The sequence below is a fragment of the Bombina bombina genome, chromosome 5 (assembly GCF_027579735.1).
Source record: "Bombina bombina isolate aBomBom1 chromosome 5, aBomBom1.pri, whole genome shotgun sequence".
NCBI lineage: Eukaryota > Metazoa > Chordata > Amphibia > Anura > Bombinatoridae > Bombina > Bombina bombina.
The window spans coordinates 646397700-646421454 of NC_069503.1; the positions used below are offsets into that span (position 1 = coordinate 646397700).

At 33.4% G+C, this 23755-nt stretch overlaps 1 protein-coding gene across 3 annotated transcripts in view; it reads right to left on the reverse strand.

The window, feature by feature from the left end:
* The window catches only part of CDH18 (cadherin 18), a 951076-nt gene extending 936168 nt beyond the window's left edge, over positions 1-14908 (reverse strand). For all 3 annotated transcript variants that reach the window (XM_053714609.1, XM_053714610.1, XM_053714611.1), the window contains exon 1: positions 14560-14908. In XM_053714609.1, the coding sequence (XP_053570584.1) occupies positions 14560-14784 (225 nt within the window). In that variant the 5' untranslated portion in view covers positions 14785-14908. The remainder of the gene's footprint in view (positions 1-14559) is intronic.
* Between the last annotated feature and the right edge of the window lie 8847 nt (positions 14909-23755).

The window sequence follows — 23755 nt, forward strand, 5'->3', positions numbered from 1 at the left end:
AATAAAATAAGGGCCACACTCTTAAGATAAGAATCACACATGCAAATGCTAAACTGCCGGCTAACGACATCGGCTGTGTGATGTACTTGTGGTCAAAATCAATGTTCTGTCCCTCCTTATGACATCAGAGTCCCAGTTGTCCAATCCAACGCATGTCACTGACACTTTTTCAAGGATCTGGTGAAACTTTGGATTAGATAACTGAGACTCAGATGTCACAAGGAGGGACATGACTTTAATTTTTAACACAAATATATCTCACCGTTAACCGGCAGTTTTAGCATTTGAGTGTTTGATACAAATCTTATGGCTTTCTCTACCCGAGTGATTTGTGAGTTATATTATTTTTTTTTTAAATTGACTTTGATGTTCCCTGATCCATCTTTATTTTAGAATATACATACATGAGCAATTTAACTGAGCTGAGTCATAGCTCTATAAAGTGTGAGCAAAATATATACCATTTACAAGCTACATTTTCTTATAGGACATCACTATTTGCAATTACCAAACGAACCTGGGATTTTATATCCTTAAACTAGTGGTGCATCACATTTTTTATTATTTGTTATTTCACTTTTGTTGTGATTTTTTTTACAATTAACACATTGTTTTAATGTGTGTGTGTGTCTCAGGAATATGTCTGTGTGTCTGAGGTGTTTTTTTTTTAGTGTGTGTGAGTATTTCTGAGTGTCTGTTAGTGAGTACATGTTTCTGTGTGTCTGAGTATTTCTGTGTGTCTGCAAGTGTATGTGTACCTTTGAATGTTTTTGTTTGTGTGTGTCTGAGTATTTCTACAGACTTTTAAGTATACAACAAATGAATCTCTATTGGCTTCATATGTGTGTTTATATGGCTCTGAAACTAGACAATGCCTCACCAGCCATGGACATCACCGCATGTCACTGGTAAAATTTGCTTGATGCAGCAAAGTATTTGAGGAGGTCTATTTGGGAATTGCAGACCAGGGTTGGTCAATAGTGAATAACTGACAGGCTACACTGAATGTAGATCTTGTTTCAATATATTTTTCATATCTAGTCTCTCAAGAGTTGAATTCAGAATGTTAAAAGCAGGTTGTTGGCAGTTGCTGGAATTACCTAGCTGACATGGTATATGATCATTAATGAAAACATTATCTATAATGGAAGTATAATGCAAAAGTATGAAATATAGAAATGTAACATATATTCTTTTTGATCTTTACTGGCCCCACAGAAGACTCATTTTCTGAAGTCATTATGCTGTATTGTTTCATAAATGCAGTTTGCTTAATTTACTTATTTTACACCAGAAAACCTTTAACTGAACATCATTATCTTCTGTAGGTGATAAAATCATTGTTACAATAGACTTTATATTTAAATTAATGAGGAACATATTCTTATTACATAAATATTGGTTCATATAAAGCTGTGTTTCAGCTGTGATTGAGCAGAAAATATTGAAATTCAATATGATAACACTCTTAGTAAAATCCTTTCAAGAGTAAACTATTCAAAATGGTTTATTGGCATTTGTGGATGTTATAAAAAAACAAGGGGGACTTAACCCTATGTTTCAACTCCTGTTTTTAACTTCTCTAGATATTCCTATTATTACTTTTATTATTATTGTTAATTATTTCTAAAGTATCAACAGTGCCGTGACCTTAGGGACAAATTAGCAAAGTGCAATAATCAAATTACATTTACATAAACCATAAAGGGTAGAAGGTCTGCCCATGAGTCACTGATAGCTGTAAACGATCTTTGCAGATTATTGACAAGGCAGATGGACTTGGGGGCTGACATTGTAAAGAAAATAAAGGGCAAAGTATCAGAAGCAAGACATTGTAATGCACATTTGATAACTTCCTGAACAGATATGTTTTTTTTAATAAATACTTACATTTTGAAAACTAGAGGCAAATCTTAAAATCTAATCTGACCTTTGCAACGTGAATACTATTACTTATAAATGTTCTCTAAATACAAAAAAACACTATAAAATATACTTTTTCCCTTCATTTTTTAAATGAAATGAAGCATCATCACTTAAATACACATATTTAAACATATTTAACTTTTTAATTATCTTAAAGGGACATTAAAGGGACAGTTTACTCAAAAATGTTCTCCCATTTTATTTGTTACCAATGATCCACTTTACCTGCTGGAATGTATTAAATTGTTTGCAAGTATTTCCATTAACCTTATATTGGCATTTCAATTAGTTTATTTAGCCTGTTGTATCCCCACCTATTCTAAAAGTTTTTGGCCTTGAGGCCAAGCTGTGTTAACAAGAATTAACAAAACAATCCGAGAGCGCCAACTAGAGGCAAAGGAAGATTCTAACAAGAAAGTGAATAACAATCAAAAACATTTATTTGAACATATATTAAAACCATGGATCCATGTAACATATACGAAAATGAGATGCAGTGAACATGTAGTTAAAAATACATAATCGGGTCAGTGGAAAATACAATAAAAAATACAGTAAAAAATACAATAAAAATACAATAAAAATACAATAAAAATACAATATTCCACAAATTAATATCACCAATTAATATCACCAATTACGGGGATATACAAAATAAGAGTCACATTAAATGATCTCTTAAGAAGAACCAAAAGTTTCTAAAAAGAGTTTTTTTGGAAAATTGTCCAAAGGAATTGTGGTACAATTCTTAGTTGTGGCTAATGAGTCTAGAAATCCAGTGGAAAAAACAGTGATGAAAAAACAAATATTGATGAAAAATCAAGTGAAAAATAATATATATAAAATCCAATTGAAATAATCCAAGTGTATATATAAAAGTGTAATATGAACGGGGGATCCCCCTAACACTAGTGGTAAGTGTAAAAATTGTGTAAAATTGTGTGAAAGTGTAAAAATAGTAAAAATATGAGTGATAAAAATGAAAATGAAATCCAAGTGATATTTAGTAAGAAAAAATATATTAGTGAATGATCCTCCTTATGAATTTCTCCATATGAGTGATGGTAATGGACTTTTATGTGCTAGTTGACTTTACTTGATCTTTGCAATGTGAACTTCGATTATCCCTGTAATTTAAAAAACAACAACATAGTGCAATAACGTTTTAACATATGAAAAGATATGAAATAATGCTCACCAAATTTGTCAACGCGTTTCGGCCTCTATAAAAGGCCTTTCTCAAGACTAACTAAAGGTGAGTATTGGTGGCTCTATTTATATATATCAACAGCCAATGAATTATCTTCGTTTTGGCGCCAAAAAACGGGTTTGGCGCCAAAAAAACGGAAGTTCTATTACTCTTATACTTCTGTTTTTGGGTAATGTATTTGCATGCCTAATTGATCAGTATATCCTTTACTGATCAATATTATTCCATTCTGTCATTCTAGATCTTTGGAAATGTATATTGCCGATCGCTCAGTTTATAAACTCGTGAGCGTCGGACCGGAAGTGACGTCATGTTTGTTTACTTCCGGTTATTCGTACTTCCGGTTATATTATTTCTGTGGCAGTTTGGCAAATAAATTCATGAGCATCGGACCGGACGTCATGTTTGTTTACTTCCGGTTATTTGTACTTCCGGTTACATTATTTCTATGGTAGTTTGGCAAATGACGTTATTCGTAATGGGGGCATTAATGCTATATATGGAGTTCCCACATAAACTAATTAGGCAAATGTAAGCTCCATGTGAGGTGGTCATATTTGGGGTATATAAATAATAAATAATAAATAATATGAGCAATATTCGAAATACAGTGGGTAACATTCTTAAACATAACACATAATAAAATGACAATCCCAAAATAAATAACAATCTTACAGTTAGTAACAATTTTAAAAATTTTCGGAATTAAAAGAAGTTTAAAATTACTGTAAAAATGATAGACTAGAGTCATAAAATTATAGATTATGATTATAATGTAAATTAGTAAAAATGATAAATTGGTAAAAATGATAGACTATAGTCATAGGATATATAAAATGCATAAATAAGGCCCAGGGACATCTATTAAAAAGGAGATATAATAGGGGGATACAATGGGTGTACATTCAATAAAGGTACATATAGTAATGGTATCCATAATACAAAAAGGGTTATCTGGAGATTCATAGGTATCTAAAATCGTCTTCTCTCAGAACAGACTAAAATAAGGCTAAAAATGGGACTTAAAAATGGGATGTAGGTACTCAGTTCTATATAAAATAAGAGCGTCTAATGTTAAAAGAGCCTATTGTTATGGTTTATATGATAGTAACGCTTTGCTAAAAAAGCTAGTATGAAGATACATGCTAACTAGCTAAGAGTCCTAAAATATTACTTTGTACTTAATAAGTGTGAGAGGTCCTCTCTATTATTTAAGCCTCTAGGGTAAAGACAGTCAATGTTAAAGATCCATTTGGATTCTACAGTCAGTAGGCGTCTCTCATAGTCACCGCCCCTCCAATTTGGTGTCACTAGTTGTATGCCTATGTAGTTAAAATCTTTATGGCTCGCTCGGTGGTAAGTGGTAAAATGTCTATAGAGGGCTGTTTCAGTGTTTCCATGTTCTATCTTTAATAGATGTTCTCTAATGCGATCTTTAAGACTTCTGGACGTTTGCCCTATGTATTGAAGTCCGCAGCTACACCATATCATGTAGACAACTCCTCTGTCACTGCATCTTATCAGATCATTGATCTTGTATTTCACTTTTGTGTTGAATGAGGTGAATTCTTTAATTTTAACACCTCTTTTACAGGCTTTGCAACTTAGACATGGGAAGAATCCTTTAATTTCTTTACCAAATACATCCCTTACTTTATTCTCTATCCCCTTAGGTATACTTGGGGATAGTCTGCTCTTTAGGTTATCCGTCTTCCTATATATGAAGATAGGTCGGTTGTCAGTTTGTCCCCTATGATTTCGTCATTCTTTAAAAGTGACCAGTGCTTCTCAATGATTTTCTCCACAATGTGTCTGTTCTCACTGTACTCAGTTATGAACGGGACAGTGAGTTGGTTATTTTCAAAATGGTTGATTGTTTTTTTGGGTTTATATACCAGGAGATCTTTACGGTCTTTATTCCTGACTTCTTCCATGGTTTCAATTAGGGACTTTTCTTCATAACCCCTTTCTAAAAAATTTTCTTTAAGAGTGGCAGCTTGTTCTTCCCACTTATTGGGATTAGAGCAATTTTTCTTCAATCTAAGGAATTGACCTTTTGGTATATTGGTCTTCCATCTGTTGAGGTGACAGCTTTCTCTATGTATATAATTATTGCAGTCCACTTTTTTTAAAAAAGTGGACGTCTCCAGTTTGCCTTCATTGATGTCAATTTTTAGATCTAGGAAATTGATCGTTTTATTGCTCATCTCATATGTGAATTTGAGATTGTGGGTGTTGTCATTCATGACTTTTAAGGTATATTCTAAATCTTCTCTAGACCCCTTCCATATCAGAATGATGTCATCTATATACCTGTTGTAGAGGACCAGGTCCGCGCTAGCTGGGCATGAATCCCAGAAAACTAGTTCCCAGTAGCCCATATACAAATTCGCGTAGCTAGGCGCGAACCTGGTCCCCATCGCTGTACCACATATTTGTTTAAAAAAGTCCCATTGTTGCTAAAATAGTTGTGGGTTAAAATAAAACGTATCCCTCTAAGAATAAATTCTCTTTGTAATTCAGGTAAATTGGGATCTTTCTTAAGGAAGAAGTCCACCGCTTCTATACCGCCATCATGTGGAATGCTGGTATAGAGGGACATAACGTCACATGTAACGAGTATATAATTTTCTCCCCATTGTATATTCTCCAATTTATTCAGAATCTGAGTAGAATCCCTCAAATACGATGGTAATTCTGTGTTAACAAGGCCAGTAGAAGAAATTCCACTCCCAGTGGGTTATAGAAGAGATAAGGTAATACAATGTTAATTTTCCATTGTACTCTCCAAGTATTGGTGATTGGTTTATGGACAGATATAAGATAAAGAAGCAGGTATATTTACACAATGTGATAAAGTAATGAGATTTAATTATACTTTTAAGCTCAACCCATTTTATTAGGTTGTGACTTCAAAACACAAAATCAGCTAATTCATATACACAAATAAGCCTTAGAAAAGCAACTCTTTTACATTTTATACCCTGCAGCTGGTAAAAAAAGTAATTGTAAACACATTAAAGGGACACTGAACCCACATTTTTTATTTCATGATTTAGATAGAGCATGCGATTTTAAGCAACTTTCTAATTTACTCCTATTATAAAATTTTCTTCGTTCTCTTGCTATCTTTATTTGAAAAAGAAGGCATCTAAGATTTTTTTTTCTTCAGTTCTCTGGACAGCACTTTTTTTTATTGGTGGATGAATTTATCCACCAATCAGCAAGGACAACCCAGGTTGTTTACCAAAAATGGGCCGGCATTTAAACTTACATTCTTGCATTTCAAATAAAGATACCAAGAGAATAAAGAAAATTTGATAATAGGAGTAAATTAGAAAGTTGCTTAAAATTCCATGCTCTATCTGAATCACAAAAGAAAAAATTTGGGTTCAGTGTCCCTTTAAGGGAAAAATAATTTTATTATATACTGTCCCTTTAAGGGTAAAATTAAACGTTTGTTATTCAGATAGAGCATACAATTTTAAGAGAGTTTCCACTTTACTTCTATCATCATATTTTTTTCATTTTCTTTTATTGAAAGTCATCTCCAGAACAACAATACACTACTGGCTGGCTGAGCTCATCTGGTGAGCCAATGGAAAGAGGCCTATGTGTGAAGCCACCATTCCCCAGCTACCACACAGTAGTGCATTGCTGCTCCTGAGCCTACCTCAACAAAGGATACTCAGAGAAAAAAATGATAATAGAAGTAAACTGGAATGTTGTTTAAAATGGCATATCTGCATTGTGAAATACATATTTTGAGTTTTAGATTCCTTTAAAGGAACATAAAACACCTATTGATGATGCATCTAGAACTGTATCTCTTTTCCAAGGCTCCAGATTGCTACCGGCTTTACTTAAAGGGAAGTACTTACCTTTTCTTTGTTTCATACAAAAAAAGGGCATTTCAAAAATATATTTTTAAAACTTGTTCCTGACCTGAATTTATCCATTTATTTTTATTAGAAGTGTCAAATTGTAGATGTAATTTAACAATATAATACATGCACAAAATTAAATAATAACTAAAAATAAAAATGAAAATATCATGGATATAAGTCATCTTGTTACAGATTGTATTCCAGAGAGCATAGGAGACTAGAACAATGAGTAAAGAATTGACAGTAGATGACTAATGGATTGCTATGGTCGAAAAATGTTGTTTTGTTGAATCTCTGGAAGTCATTATAATGTTAGAGTTTAATTAAGCCATGGAATGATGTAAAAAATAATGAAACAAAGATAATATTTAGAAACCAAACTCATAATAGGAACTTAAAAATGAGGCTATAACAATTTCCTCAAAACATTCAAAACACATTTTCAAGATGATTACCAATTTCCTGTCTGCTGTATCAGAATTACCCAGTGTCTAGCAAATATGGCATTAATAAAGATTACACTAGATTAGTTGTACCTTAAGATATCATAAAATGTAGGTTATAACAGACTGTGATGCAGAAAAATACAATTATGTTTTTTCCATGAAATATGAATATCATTGCAAGAGCCAGTTACATGCATATTAATACTTAGAATTTTAATAATTAGTTGCGTTTATATTAGGTGTTTGCAAATGGGAGATGACAATGTTAGTTTTTTCAAAAGGTAAACATATTTTTTATATGATCTTATAAACATTGGTTATATCTGCAGGCTTGAAATTTAATTAAATAACAAGCAGTCACATTTTTCACTTGCTAGACAAAATTATTTTCTGTGACACCAACAAAAAATCATTAAACCAATTAGCAAAGGACACCATTAAGTATACTTGTATACATTCACAAAAGTTAATTCATGCACTGTGATTGATAACATCTATTTATGTCTATATATACTTATAAATGTTGACAAACAATGTTACTTGGTTATGTTTTATGTTGCATTATATTAAAGAAGGAGGTCAGTATTGGTATGGGTTATGGTTAAAGGGACAATGTACCCAAATTTTTTTCTTTTGTAATTCAGAAAGAGCATGCAATTTTAAGCAACTTTCTAATTTACTCCTATTATAAATTTTTCTTCATTCTCTTGCTATCATTATTTGAAAAAGAAGGCATCTAAGCATCTAAACTCTGGTTGTTCACCAAAAATGGGCCGGCATCTAAACTTACATTCTTGCATTTCAAATAAAGATACCAAGAGAATGAAGAAAATTTGATAATAGGAGTAAATTAGAAAGTTGCTTAAAATTTCATGCTCTATCTGAATCACGAAATAATTTTTTTGGGTACAGTGTCCCTTTAAGGATTATGGTTTCACAGATGTCAGCACAAAGTTGCCTGCACATTTTCCCACCAACCGAGATATTGTTGTCCCGATAATGTTGTGAATGTGAATTGATTTGTCTCTATATAGTACATATTTAGATGTTGCAATGGTTGAAAATAACTTTAAAATAAAGAGACAGTAAATTCTAAAACAATCTACTATATAGTATATAATTTAAAAAGCACCATTTAAAAGTTAAAATTATTTTTCCTTGAAATTAATAGTTAAGTAAGAGCTGGTATTTTAATTGTGAAGCTAACAGGAAGTGTAACTGGGACTTAAGGCATAATTGCTCATTGGCTGATTAGCAGTTGCTTTATTTGTGTACAGTGAAAAAATAATTTTAGATGCAAAATAAAAAAAAAATATTTTATGTTTTTCTAAATCTTTGTAAATATGAAAGTCCCCCTAAAAATCCTCACTTTATATATATATATCTTCAGAAAGGAATGAAAAAATGAGGCAAAGACCTTAATTACCAAGACCTTTTTAAGAAACTCACATTGATACCTTTCTTAACCTTGAAGATATCTTATGTACAAAAAGAAAAATACCTCTTAGGTTTGATTTTCTGACTGAAGAAGTACTTAAAACTGTCCTCAGTTTTATTCTAGTTATTACTGATAATCAGAAAGCTTTAAAGCAACAATTTGTTAGTTTTACTGAGTAGTGATATTGATTCACTTAGTATTTTGGCAGATTTGACAGAAACTGTGCAACTTAATTCACTGTGGCCCTGATAATTGAAGGTGCCACAAGGTGGCAAGATATTCAAAAGGGATCCGTTGCAAAGTTGAGAAAGCTGCCAAAATATTCAAAAGGGCTACGAGTACTGTTTAAGGTTATTTACCAAAAATACAATTTACATGTGTCAACAGAAACCCAACCCCTGTTTGTACAGTACAATAGTGAATTAAACATATTAATTATACATCTATAGGAGCTGGGGGGGTTGTGGGTATATGATGTATATATATATATATATATATATATATATATATATATATTGTTTAATGTATATGTATTATATACAATAATTTTACAAGTATGTAAGCTGTAAACCTGAATGCGCTAATCTTCTTTTGCGTCCTTAGTCATGTATTTTTACTTATTTTAATATTGCGATTGCATGTTCTCAATATTTATATGTACATAATATTATGAATGCGCATATAATTTCACAATATTGCCCTGTAGCAGACATGTTCTATAATAATATGCATCTGAGCTCTCCAGAGCAGGGCCCTCTTCCTCCTGTGCTAGATTTGTTTAGTCTTTTTATGTTTTGTATTGTATCACAAATCTTTGTCATTGTATACCCCTATCATTGTACCCAGCGCTACGGAATTTGGTGGCGCTATACAAATAAATGATAATAATAATCTATATATATAGAATATAGAACATGTTTTCTACTGTTCAATTGTAATATTATATGTAAAACACAATTGCACAATCTTGATTGCAATATTGTAAAATATAAAAAAGTAAAATTGCAATCGCAATATTATGAAATATGAATATTGCGATTATGAATGCGCTCTCAATATAATGTAAATATGAACATTGAGAATGAGCAATCGCAATCTTAAAATAAGTAAAAATACACGCCAAAGGACACAATAGCGGATAAGTACATTCACGCTTAAAGTTTACATACATATTCTAACATTATACAATACAATCCGCAGCTTCAATAGTTTTCAAAGGAAGTTTTTTTTGCCTTTTTTAACAAAGTCAATAGCAGACATGACGAATATTCAGGTGTTCTGTGGGAGTTTACTGGGCAATATCCTTTTTCAGCCCTATCATTCTCAACCGGTTTTCAGAGGTGATATTTCCAAGTGTGACAAATCTATTGAATGTACAATGAAACTGAATAAACATTTGCATAATTTGAAGTGTTACTAGAAAGAAATCATTATTTATTTTCTCAAACGCACACGCTATTTTGTGTAAACTCACATTAAAGACAGCCCCCCCCCTCGTCGCATACATCACAGTTCAGTGGCAATGATGGCTGACACAAACAGGCAGTTTCTCATTGGTTTGTAATGTTTTGAATATTTGAGTCAGTATAATGTTTTTTATTACTACCATACAACTAAAATGGTATTCAATGGAAAACTTTTCCTTCATTAGTTTTATAAATCCTTTTCATAAAACAATTAACAATACAACCATTGAAATATTTTTCATATTAAATAAAAAAAAAAACTTTTTGGTTTTTAGACTTTTGTCACTTGTATTTGAAGATAAATTTCAAGTTTTTGTTGTGTAAGGTACCCACACGAACCATACCTTATTTTTTTCTTCCATACACTTGAATATGAAACAGCAACACAAAGTTTCTATCCTGCGCACGTGAAAACAGAAACTCTGCCAAGTCTCCCAATCACATAGAATCCACAACAAGTGTCCACAGCGCTGGTTTATTATTTATCCTTTATTATATCACGCAGACATCACATTACAAAGTGACGTTTCGGGTAACAACCCTTACTCATGCTTTTATTTTTCAGCAGACCAAAAGTATTTGGGAGATAACTATAACATGCAGAAATACTGTAATATGGTAAAAACTATAACATATGAAAAAAAAATACATTTTTCTGTGATGTACATCGGTAAATTGCAGCACACTAGTCATTATTTTCTAAAAAAATTCAAAACATTTTTGATCCCACATTTAGCTTCAGTTCATCTTCCAAAATCATCAAACATATTTAGAATTTTATAGCTATAAGAATTAATAATTAAAGATCAGAAGATACATTGGGGCCAAATTATCAAGCTCTGAATTGAGCTTGATGTCCCTGTTTCCGTGCCAGCCACTAGGCTTGTCGGAAACAGCAGTTATGACGGCATTGCACAAGCATTTAACCAGAACTGCTTGTGCAATGATAAATGCCGACAGTGTATGCTGTTGGCATTTATCTATGTGCGGCAGACATGATACGCTAAATTTTATCATGTTCGCTCGTACTATAATAAACCGTCCCCATTGTATTATTTTTGTTATTTTGTCTGAAATATATAACCATCAAAATATTAGATACATTTAAACATTACACAAAATTCTGATTCCCTAGATGGGTGGCTTAACAATTTTGTCAATGTATGTTTCTATTCATGTCCAAATTTCACCCAGGGCAGATGTAACTACCAAACATGAAATTGTTGTTTTAAAATGATATTATATTTACACTCAATCAATTAGCACATTCATGTTGGTCCTGCAATTTTATTTATTTAATTAATTTACTTTAAATCTTAACTGCAACATAACATCATGAGATTAGCCAATGCTAAATGGTGAATCAATTGATAGTTATACTGACATGAAATCCCTTATTTGAAAAGTGCAGCCTCATTATTTCAAATGATAATACATTTGTATGGGGGTTAATAAAGACCTCTGAGAATCATCAGAACCCCAAAATTAGTAATATTAGCTATTGGTCACTGAGAAAGAAGACAAACACCTGGCAAATGAGCAGGACAACTCATTTGAAAGATGAGAATTGCTGCTTTTAAATAAAGGTTCTGTAGTTTGTCTATGCATTAAGGATGTGCAACCCAGGAGATAACCCACCCTCTGATGTTGCCCCATATGCCTTTGGTTCTGCCAAGAAAACTAGCTGATAGCCATATGGGCATGCCACCCTCCTTTGAAAGAGGGCTTCTACTCTTTCAAAACAGTGGTCACTTGCCCTGTTGTAGTGTTTATTTTGGGTTACAAGTGTCCCTTTGGAACCCAGATCAAGTTATATGGCAATCATTTGTTAGCTGAAAACCAGGAGACCCATCATTTGAAAATGAGTAATTATCTATTTTGTGTAAGGGGCATTGAGTGTGTGTTGTATGGTGTCTTTAAGGGATAATAGGCTACTTTAGAGTGACTTTGCCCCATAAAGTAAACAGAATAGATTAACTGCTTATGACAAGGATTTGAGACCCCAAACTGGTAGGAACGAGGGCTCAAATTTGACTGTTTAGCCATAAGTTTTGTTTCACAAGGCTAATGTATTTGTGATTTTGTAACACAATATTGAAATAAAATGGATACCATTTTAACCCTGTGTCAACTATATTTAGTAATTATTTCTAAGAACATTTTAATTCATCAGTAGAGTTAGCTATTTATTATGACTGGAAAACCTGTTTAAACACACATATTTTATATTACTTTCATTTGGTTTTCCCAGACCTGTGTGAATATAAAAGATTCATAGTCAAAGTGAAAAACACATTGGCTGATTGATTGAAATGAAACCCAATTTTTTAATTTTTTTGATTCAGATAGTACATGTGATTTTAAACTATTTTCCAATTTACTTCTATTAGGTAATTTGATTTGGTCTTTTTGTATCCTTTGTTGAAAAGGATACATAGGTAGGTAGGATCAGGAGCCGCTGATTGGTGGCTGCACTTTTTTGCATCATACTATTGGCTCAGCCAATGTGTTCAGCTAGCTCCCAGTAGTGCATCAATACTTCTTTAACAAATGATACAAAAAAATAATAAATAAAATTATATTATAAAAGTACATTGGAAAGTTGTTTAAAATTGCATTCTCTAAATGAAAAAAAATAGGGTTTCTTGTCCCTTTAACCCCTAAAACTCCTCAAAGCTGGTGAATTTAAATTACACTGAACTGAATAATCTGGGTTCATTAACAAGCCTTGCTCTTGCACAATGGATTTTACAATCATAAAAGCATGTAGTGAATACTACCTTTGTGCCCCTGAATAGGAACGGATATCTTGCCTCGCTGGGATCTTTGTTTTGTTACTACTTAATAGAGTCCAACAAGGAGAAAATTGCTATATACAATATTATAATTATTATTATTAATAATAATAATAATAATACATATTATCATTATTATTAATAGATAAGGACCAATGTATTTAGAGATGTTTGAAAAGTTATTTAATTTTCTAATGATAAATTATTTTCATTTTATATTGGATTATGTTCTTAATTTTGCAGTTCCCATACTGCTTTTTCATTTTCTTTTATTAATATAGTGTATGTTCTTGTATTGCAATAACTGAGAATTTTCAATTTAAATGCAATTTTATATTCTAAATTAATAAATACAATCCAACTACTAGCATTTAAAGCAGTCATATTTTCCTTCTCCTGTAAAATACTGATGGAATTTTTGTCTTGGTTAAGAAAAATCAAATACATTTGGGAAAGGCTGGTTGTAAAAGAGAAATGAAAAGTAAATGATGGCATGCTTAAAATGATTGCTTTGTGCATATATGGTTTGGAGGCTTTCCGTCATCATGTTGTTTTAGAGAATGATAAGTTTATCTAGTGTAAAAAAAATGGATATGCCTAAAAATAGATACAGATATGTAAAAATATAATAAAAAATAGATATACAGAAATGGAATAATAAAAAGATACCAAAAACTGACAATATACTATCCTTTGTGGAAACCTTCCACATGTACCTAGGTATGCTGTTATGAATCGTTATAACAAAAGATACCAAGAGAAATTAGTAAACTTTACAAACAAGTAAATTGTATTTTTTTTGTTTACAATGTACACCTTATCTATTTTTGACCACTATGTTACTTTAAGCTCAAAAACACAAGGTAAAAAATACCAACAAATTAGTAAATAAGTAATGTGTCTTCTAAGACACAGTAAATACATACAATATTATAAAATCTGTGTCGCATATTACAACAACATATGATAATTAACCCATTAAAACTCATTAGATCAGGTCTACTAATTAAAAATAATGTGGTGACTGTCATTTTTCTTGTAGTAAAAAGTAAAACTGAATGAGAAAAAAAAGAAACAGAGAAAAACATTTTATATCTATTATAAGCTGAATGAAGATTACTAATTCTTTTTAAGTAATTGATATTTGCAGGTGAAAGGATATGAAGCAGATTAACTGTAATAATGTTGCAAAAGCCACTTAGCAAAGTAATGATTGTTCATTAAAATGTAATTAAGGGTTATCACAAATTTATTTATTGATTTTAATGTACCATTTTAGACTATTTGCCTTTTAATAAATGATATTGCATGCATCAAACACTCTATTAAACACACATCTGATGTGGAAAAGTATTTTTGTTTGCAAACAAAACTAAAAGGGATAACATTACCTTTCCCACATATTGAGGCTCTGGTCCTATGTGTTCTTCTAAAACAAAGAACTGATTCCAAACCCATCCTCGTTTTGGACGGTGATGAACTTCTGTTTCCCCTTCTAAGTGTTTTGTTTGGTTTCTGGTCACCTTAATGGAGGTGTGATGAGTGGCTGCATAACCCCTCTGCACAAAACAGAGGCACACTAGGACTGGACAGATACCTGGGCTCGGAACTCTCATTGTAGGATCTCTTTCCAGTTCAACAATTCTCCTTCGTTCTTTACCTTGTAGGTTTGTAATCCAACACTTGCTGATAAACTTGGTATCAACCTAACTCCTACTTGGAAAAACAGTTCCATATGGTTTCCTGTCTTTGTCCATTTTTGTTGACGTTCTGGTGCAATAATACTGCATTTACATCCTGAATAAAATTGGCAAAGATGGAATTTTGATTTAAGTTCTTAGAGCCTCATTCCGATGAGAACCATTGCTTATCTAAAACAGATAAAAGAGAATTATATTATTTTCCACAATAAAAAAAACAAACAATATCTGCAATAGTTTTAATTCTTTAGAGGGACATCAAACACTGAACACATGAATGCCACATTCAAAGAAAATACTAGTCTGAGCATAACATGTATTTGTAGTTGTTTAAATATTGACAAAATAAGTGTAAAGAATTAGTGTTCATAAAACAATGGGGCTTCCATGTTGTAACTTAGGTTACTTTCTCTGCTGTGGCCAATTGGGTAAAGTTATAAATGGGTCACTATGGTGTGCAGCCAATGGCTGTGTGGAATTTAACATTGTTCTGCACTTCCATTTCTATCAGGAACTGAAACGTTCACAAATTTAGAATAGAATTAAAGGAAAAGGATACAAAATAATGAAAGTATATTGCAGACTTTTATATATATATATATATATATATATATATATATATATATATATATGATTTATCATTTTATATTACCATTTTAAAGTATTTAATATTATTTCATTTAAAATGGTGAGTTTTGAACTATAGATACCATTTACAACTATCCAGATTTTGTTTTATGTACCTGTACATTGTATACAGTTTTTCCGTATATACAAATCTACAATGTCATCAGTTAAATGACGAAATCCACTAATGCACTGTCTTTTTTTTCAACACAAACGTGATTATTCAAAGGAGGTTTTGCCATGACAGTACATTGTATGCAAAATATTTTACTTTTGTCTTCTACACTTTTTTGTCATTAAAACTTGCAGTAAATCTACAAATAAAATATACACTTTTTAAATTACTATGTTAATTTGAATGCAAACTTTGCTTTGCATTTTCCTTCTTGGAATATGTTTTAACTTTACTCTTATATCACCTCAGCACTGTGCTCTATTGGTATTAATACCTCTATGTTTTTATCTGTCAACGAGGGCAAGGCATTGGCCTAGATGAAATAAAACTCATTAGTGAAACTAATATCTCGCTAACAAAAATTTGCTGCCATTTCACCTCTCCAAGCCAAATTCCTTTCTATCCAGCAACTTTATTTACACAATATTTTATAATATAATATTGTAATTATTGTTTTTCCACATTGCTAAAGTTCAGGTTTTATGTGCAAGACATCATGTATTGGGCCACAATTAAAGATGTTAATGGAAAGAAAACCCACTAGTGACGGGATAAAAAAAAATAGGTTAAGTGAGAGTCAATAAAATGTAAACATATTCTTGCTGAAAGAGTGTCAACAAATCGATTCCAACAATATTAAACCTTCCTGGCAGCAGGAGTGTTACATTCTGGGGTAAAACAAATAATTATATATTTTTTTTTTTTAAATATTTTTTTATTGAGGTGTTACAGAAAAAAACATATAACAGAAATCGCCTGTGTACATCATAAATGAAAAATACAAGGATATTTGAACAAATTTTTCAAAAATTATACATAATGCAATGAGTAGGCTAATGAAACCTCGATTTTGTGATATATATCATAACTGATTAACCAGTTAGTAACCGACTTTCAGGCCATATGGCCTCTGAAGACATAATGAAGAAAAACTGGTAGACCAATAAATAGCTTTGTTTTGTGAGCTTCAGGGTATGGGAGGGGAGGATATTCAGCGGATAAGCACCGCTTGTCAAACAGGTGGGGGGGGCGGAGCCTTATTAAAAAGACAGCAAGAGGAATGTGAGGGGGTCTCTAAGAAAGTTACTGGAAAGGTGGAGAAAAATCAAAAAATCAACATAGGCTGATAAGAGTACATAAAACATGTGTTCAACCAATCCATCTATCTTAGTACATATGAGAAATGTTTTAAGTATATCTAATACCTAGAATACATGAGAGAAAACCATGACAGAACAGATAACATATAACATAAGAATTGCGTAACGGTTAGCCAACATAAACAGATACCAGTAGGTCTAAGAATAAAATTGTGTCTATATATAGTAATAAAATATCTAGATATGCTTTCCTCCGTATCTGTATAGATTGTTGGTGTGCCATAGATATACACAGTTACACAAACGTACATAATATAAGCTTTAAACGTACTACAATAGTTTGCACCATCTAACTAGGGTTGTGCTAATAAATACTATCTCCTACAATCTGCATTGCATGAACATAAATACCTAAGAAAAGCTGAGAGTTACCTAGCTCATTAGGTTCACTCACATATAAGATAGATAAACTTTAGATATCAACGTATGTAGGAGCCTGTATGTATGAGTATTCAAGTAAGACATATCTAAAAAAGCTCTAATGGTGTGAATCTTTAATATTGGGGCAGAATAATAGCAAGTATAATATGATGTGGTATGAAACCAGTGAGTAGTTGAACAGATACACATGGTAGAAGCTATAGATATACTGTAATAGTTTGCACTGTCTAACTAGGGCTGTACTAACAAGTACTATCTCCTGCAATCTGCTTTGCATGAGCATAGATACCTAAGAAAAGCTGAGTGTTACCTAGCTCATTAAGTTATCACATATATAAGATAGATAAACTTAAGGTACCAACATATGTAGGAGGTTACATGTATGAGTAACCAAATAATTCATATCTAGAGAAGTTCTGATGGTGAGAAGCTATAATATTGGGGCAGGATAGGAGCAAGTATAATATGATGTGGTATGAAACCAGTGAGTAGCTGAACAGACGCATATAGTATAAGCTAAAAACATACTGTAACAGTTTGTACCATCTAACTAGGGTTATGCTGACAAGTATTATCTCCTATAATCTGCTTTGTATGAGGATATATACCTAAATAAACTGAGTGTTAGCTAGCTCGTTAAAGTCATTCAAGTGTAGCTGGCCCAGTATAAGGGTAACTAAAACTATAAAGAGTATAAGCTATATCACAACTCAATCGTATTGCAATACCTATGCTAAGTAAAAACATAGGTTAATAGCCTTAACATGATCTAGGAGCTTTGTGGGTATTTGCTGGCACCATAGAGAGTATCAACTAGTATTCTGGGAAATGTTAAACTGGGGCATTTAACCAAGTAATGAACATGAGTGAAACTCTGCAGAAACTGTATACTCCTACTTCATGCATGCAGTAAGTAAAGTAGCATTTATATAGATAGATATAGTCTCCTATCACTGGTAAGCTTGCATCAAAGTATAAAAAGTTGCAGCATAAAGTAGCTAAGGACTCATCTCAAACTTAAATAATGTATGCTGCGATTGTCACCCAACTCTGTAGGAGGGAATAAGTAATGCCCATTAGTTATACAGGAGGTTGGGATAAATATGTGGCTATCTGCTCCTATACCATGTAAAGGTGAAACAGTCCTTAGACAAATGTATGGCTTATCTTAAACAAGAATACAACTTTGTTTTCAATATTAATAATAACCTTTGCTAGTTCACCCCTAAAATATAGCATTCATCTAGTTTGCACAAAAAGGGATAGTAGCTTCCACATAAGACACATGAGTCAGAATAACACACAGATGGAACAGCACTAAGAATCCCAAAAGACACCAATCCTATAAAACAGTTATATTTTGCAAGAGTCCTTAACTGATAGGTCACCTATTCCAGTTCTTCCAGAGGAAGTGTTTTCCCCCACCGTACCTGTGTTAAGCCATGTGCAGGACTTGTTTGGCAAGTAGAAAGTAACTGACATATTGAGGAGTATAAAGCCTATAAAATGTTCCTGTTCCCTATAAATAAGGCATCAATCAAGGAGTTCCCAAGAAATATATAAAATTATTATTATAGGAAACATGACTATTAATAAACTTAGCACCTTTAGAGAGCAAATCACGTACGTCTAATGCAGATGGTAAACTGAAACTAACCATTGACTCCACTCTAGTGGACACAGTTGGCATTTACATCTTGTTACTAGATATTTGAATTGAAACGAATTGACCGCAATTTATATTCTCCTAGGCTTTCAGTCTAGAACATTTCAGTAAAACATGACAGACAAAACATATATATACATCAAACATTTAAAATGAACCAAGATTCTTTTATGGCAAACAGCTCCACTGCAAACTGTCCATATTGATATGGTATTGCGAGGGTGATTAACGCTATGAAAGTATATAGAGAGTGAAATTCACATGAACTTGTAACCTAGCTGCATAACAGAGAAACAGCAGTTGAAACGTGAGAGAGTAGACATAGCACTAAAAGGACAGATATCTGAAAAATAGTTTCCAGAGAGTGCGCTTCGCGTGTGCATACCAACATTGTCATGAGTGAATGGTAAAAGACTGACCACACACATATATCCCATATCCGTATGTATACTGAGCATGGTGCTAATATATAAGCTATGTATGATATAGTAAAATTATATTGCATTACTGCAATTTCCCTCTGTATTGTATATCAAATTCAGAGAGGAGTGCTATAGCGTTGTCAAGTTTGCAGATTCCAGCCCCTTCTTATCCTTATGGGTGTACGATAACTAACACTACATGCAGTGCTAAGTACTGGAGGCAGGGGGAGGTGTAGTGATCCGCACATATGTGTAACATCTTTCCCCTTGTTACTACTTAATAGAACTAGAATTGCCCTGCCGCCTATGTAACCTTTAGTGTATTTAAGATAAGGCTTTTTAACCTCATGTTTCCTAGATTTGAGAACCGGTCTAGACAACATGTACACCAATAAACATAACAATCAAAAGACATGCTAGGAGTAACTGGCATCCGTGGAGAGTGCAACTTTAACTAAATTAAACCAATATTTAACAGCCAAATAACAAGCATAGTGAGATATGCACCTTTGTCTAACATAAGCGTTCTCATTAAGGTGCCTTAGTCTTTCAATCTTGCAAAGTTACTCATCAGGAGAGTCAAAGACAGGGCAGTATAATTGAAAAGCTATGTCCCGTATAATGAACAAAAGGTATTCAGTAGCAGCGCTACTAGAAATGTCCCAGGTATATGTAGCCTATAGTTTATGTTTGTATGGGTTCTGAAACTGGGCCGGTACGTGTATAGCAGAGAGCTTGGGGGGGTTTCTCATTACCCCACCTCTGATCTAACAGGGGGCCTTGCTAGAGTCTCAGCGTGGTTCAGACTGTGAGGTGAGTAGCCATGTCCAAGAGCATAGGGAAATGTGAGTGGAGTTGCTTCCATCTCTGCAAGCTGCCTGTCCGTGGTAACCGAGATACATGTGCCAAGTTCTTTGCGGCCATAGATATTTTTTCCTTCTCTGTGTAATGCAGCGTGGGTCATTACTTCTACGCTCTGCTTAGCTCTCAGCATAGGGTGCGCGTTCATCTTTGCACTCAGCTGAGCCCCTACTTCCACTGTGGCATCTCTAGGTGAACCAACCGGCATAAAGGCACTCTGTTGCGCCGGTTCAGCAATAATAGAGTCGGGCTGTAAGGTACTGTAGCATTTGTCTGTGTCAAGGGAGCTATACTGCCCATCTATGTCTGTCTGCTTCGCCTTAATACAGCTGAGGACATAACTGTCCTTATTGGGTGACTCTACCTGGTCCTCACGATCAGTCTTGTGACTTTGTGGTGGGTCAAATGCAGACCCTGCAGCTTCTCTCCGACTTCACTCAGCGACATTGTAGTCTGTGATCTGTCCATAACGGCCCTCAGATCTGCTATCAGAGCCAGCTGGTGTAAGTCCATAGAATGTAATAAGTCTGCCAGTGAAGCCCGAATTTGTCTCTCCATGCTAATGTTAAGGAGGTATTAAGGTTATAGGCGCGAATTGTCTGTCGGCCAAATTACTGCGTAGGCTACCAGAGGCGTGTTGTTGCACGCTCGGCCGCGGTCTCAGCTTGTCGTTAGGCCTCAGTGTCCCTTTTCAATGGAGTATGTTTTTCCGTGGTCCCAAAGTATCGATCCGGGTCCCAGTGGGTCAGATGATCTAGAAAGTGAGGTTTTTGCACACTTAGAATACCATAAATTAGTATTTTAACAGCTAGCTTTCAGGAGCTAAAGGATGGTGCGTCCTATCGTTTAGGCAGTTGGCTCCGCCCCCCCAAATAATTATATTTTATCATAACAAATTCCCTTGTATTACTATGTGCTTTTACATTAGTAAACCCCCCCCATTCTTCTCCAGACAAGAATACAGCCAGTGATTGACATATATGTATGCTCACCAGCTATATCCTAAACCACAGTGGTGCAGGAGCATAAGTTTAACTATGTATTTAAGCCCTTTGTAGGATTTAAACACATAGAGCATTTTCTTTTTAAACAATTTCCTTAATTTGTATAATGAAATTGAACATTTTATTTTTACTGTAGAATATCCCTTTAAATATGCAATTGGCTCTTTTTATTGCTCAAAGTAAATTTTTATATTTTCATTACATTTAGTTTACACAATAGTCTTTACTTCTGCTGATTTTGCAGCTATCCATCTCTCTTATATTTGTTTTGCTCTTTTTAACATGCCTGTTAATCATTATGATGGCATGAGAAGGAGAACCAATAAATAGGTGGATGATGCAGCCTAGAGCAATCTTGTCACTCTTTAAACTTTCATGATTTAGTCATAGCAGAGGTGGAACTACCATTGGTGCAGCAGGTGCAGTGGCACAAGGGCCCAAGAGCTGATTGGCCCCATAGTAGCCATTATTTACATAGGTGTGTGCAGAATCATATCTAAATCAAACTAAAATCTGTTGGGCTTATGCAGCTAAACTATGTGGCTAAACCAATTATGTAATGCCAAGTGTTTATAAGGCTAGAGGTTAAATACTATATACGGATAAGAGAATTATCCAATTCTAATATTGGAAAGAGGTTAATATTTAAAAGTATTATGTAATTAGCAGAAGGTTAAAAACACATTATGTGATAGTTAAATTAAAATTAAAAAAATTACAACACACTTAAAGTTTCAAAACATAAATCACATATCATGAAATACAATTCATAAAAAGTGATTCATAAAAAGCAATTCATAAGAAAGTAATTCATAAACATATTTCATACAATAAAATAATTCATAAAAAACACACAGTAATAACCCAAACACGGGGTTACTTATAATGGGAGGAGTGCCCTATGTTTGACACCCTATACTAATTAGTTGAATGAAGTGCAGTAAGCAAAACAAAGTCTGTTATTGCGTTTATAAATATCGATGTGTGCAAAAGAAGAGAGTTGTCGCAAATATGAAATAATCTCCTTACAGTCTCTTTGGAGTTAATATTGCTCCAGCAAAGGATAATTCCTATAAAGGAGAGAACACAGACATGACAAGAAAAACTTGTCACAAGCGGGGAAAAGTTTCCAAAACAGGTAATTTACATCTTATTTACACTGGGTGGTGTCAGACGTATCCCAAAGTATAGTCACCGACCGGTTCTAGACTCTTTCAGGCGGGACTCTTTAAGTGTAGCATAAACTGCTGTTTGGTTTAAACAAGAACGCCGGTGATTTCACCATCAGCGTCTAGGTAATGTCAAGTACGGAGCTTGACAAAGGCGTAATAGCCAAAACGCATTGCTCTGTTTTTGATCCATTTGAGAATCAGTACTTGACATTACCTAGACGCTGATGGCGAAATTGCCGGCGTTCTTGTTTAAACCAAACAGCGGTCTATGCTATACTGAAAGAGTCGCACCTGAAAGAGTCTGAAACCAGTCGGTGACTATACTTTGGGAAACGTCTGACACCCGGTGTAAGTAAGACGTAAATTACCTGTTTTGGAAACTTTTCCCCGCTTGTGACAAGTTTTTCTTGTCTTGTCTGTCTTCTCTCCTGTATAGGAATTTTCCTTTGCTGGAGCAATATTAACTCCAAAGAGACCGTAAGGAGACTGTGTCATATTTGCGACAACTCTCTTCTTTTGCACACATCGATATTTATAAAGGCAATAACAGACTTTATTTTGCTTACTGCACTTCATTCAACTAATTTGTATAGGGGGTCTAACATGTTTCGAAACTTTAAGTTTGTTGTAATTTTTTTAATTTTAATTTAACTATCACATAATGTGTTTTTTAACCTTCTGCTAATTAAATAATAATTTTAAATACAAACCTCTTTCCAGTATTAGAATTGGATAATTCACCTATCCGTATTTAGTATTTAACTTCTAGCCTTATTAACACTTGGCATTACATAATTGGTTTAGCCACATAGTTTAGCTGCATAAGCGCCACAGATTTTAACTTGATTTAGTCCCCTTACCGGTGCTGATCTTTCTAAACAATCTTTAAAACTGTTATTCCAAGGTGTTTTGGCATTTAAACTATAATTTTTTAAGCGCAGATTTAACTTTGTATAGCAGAATCATATCTAGCTATATATCTTCAAAAAACATACATTATACTTCCCTAATAAATTAATTTATTTCATGGTGTTGAGAGTTCATGATTTATTACTCCTAGGAATTACTCTTCTCTAACACTAGGAGGAGACAAAAACTCCCAAATTCCAAGAGCTCTAAAAAAACCCTCTCACCTCACATGCTCTAAAAAAAACCTCTCCCCTCACATGTCTGATGTACAGCCAAGCAAAGTGAAGTAATAAAAAAGAATAAGAGCCATAAAACGAGCAAGAAAAAAAGATCTGCTGAAGATAAAAACTAACCCCAAATAACCTAAGCATAGACCTCACCATCATGAAAGAAATTAATTTATCAGGTAAGCAAAAATTAGGTTTTCTTTCATACAGGTGGTGAGAGTCCACAATCCATTATCCCTGGGAACTAATACCCAAGCTTTGGATTTCACATATAATAACTTAA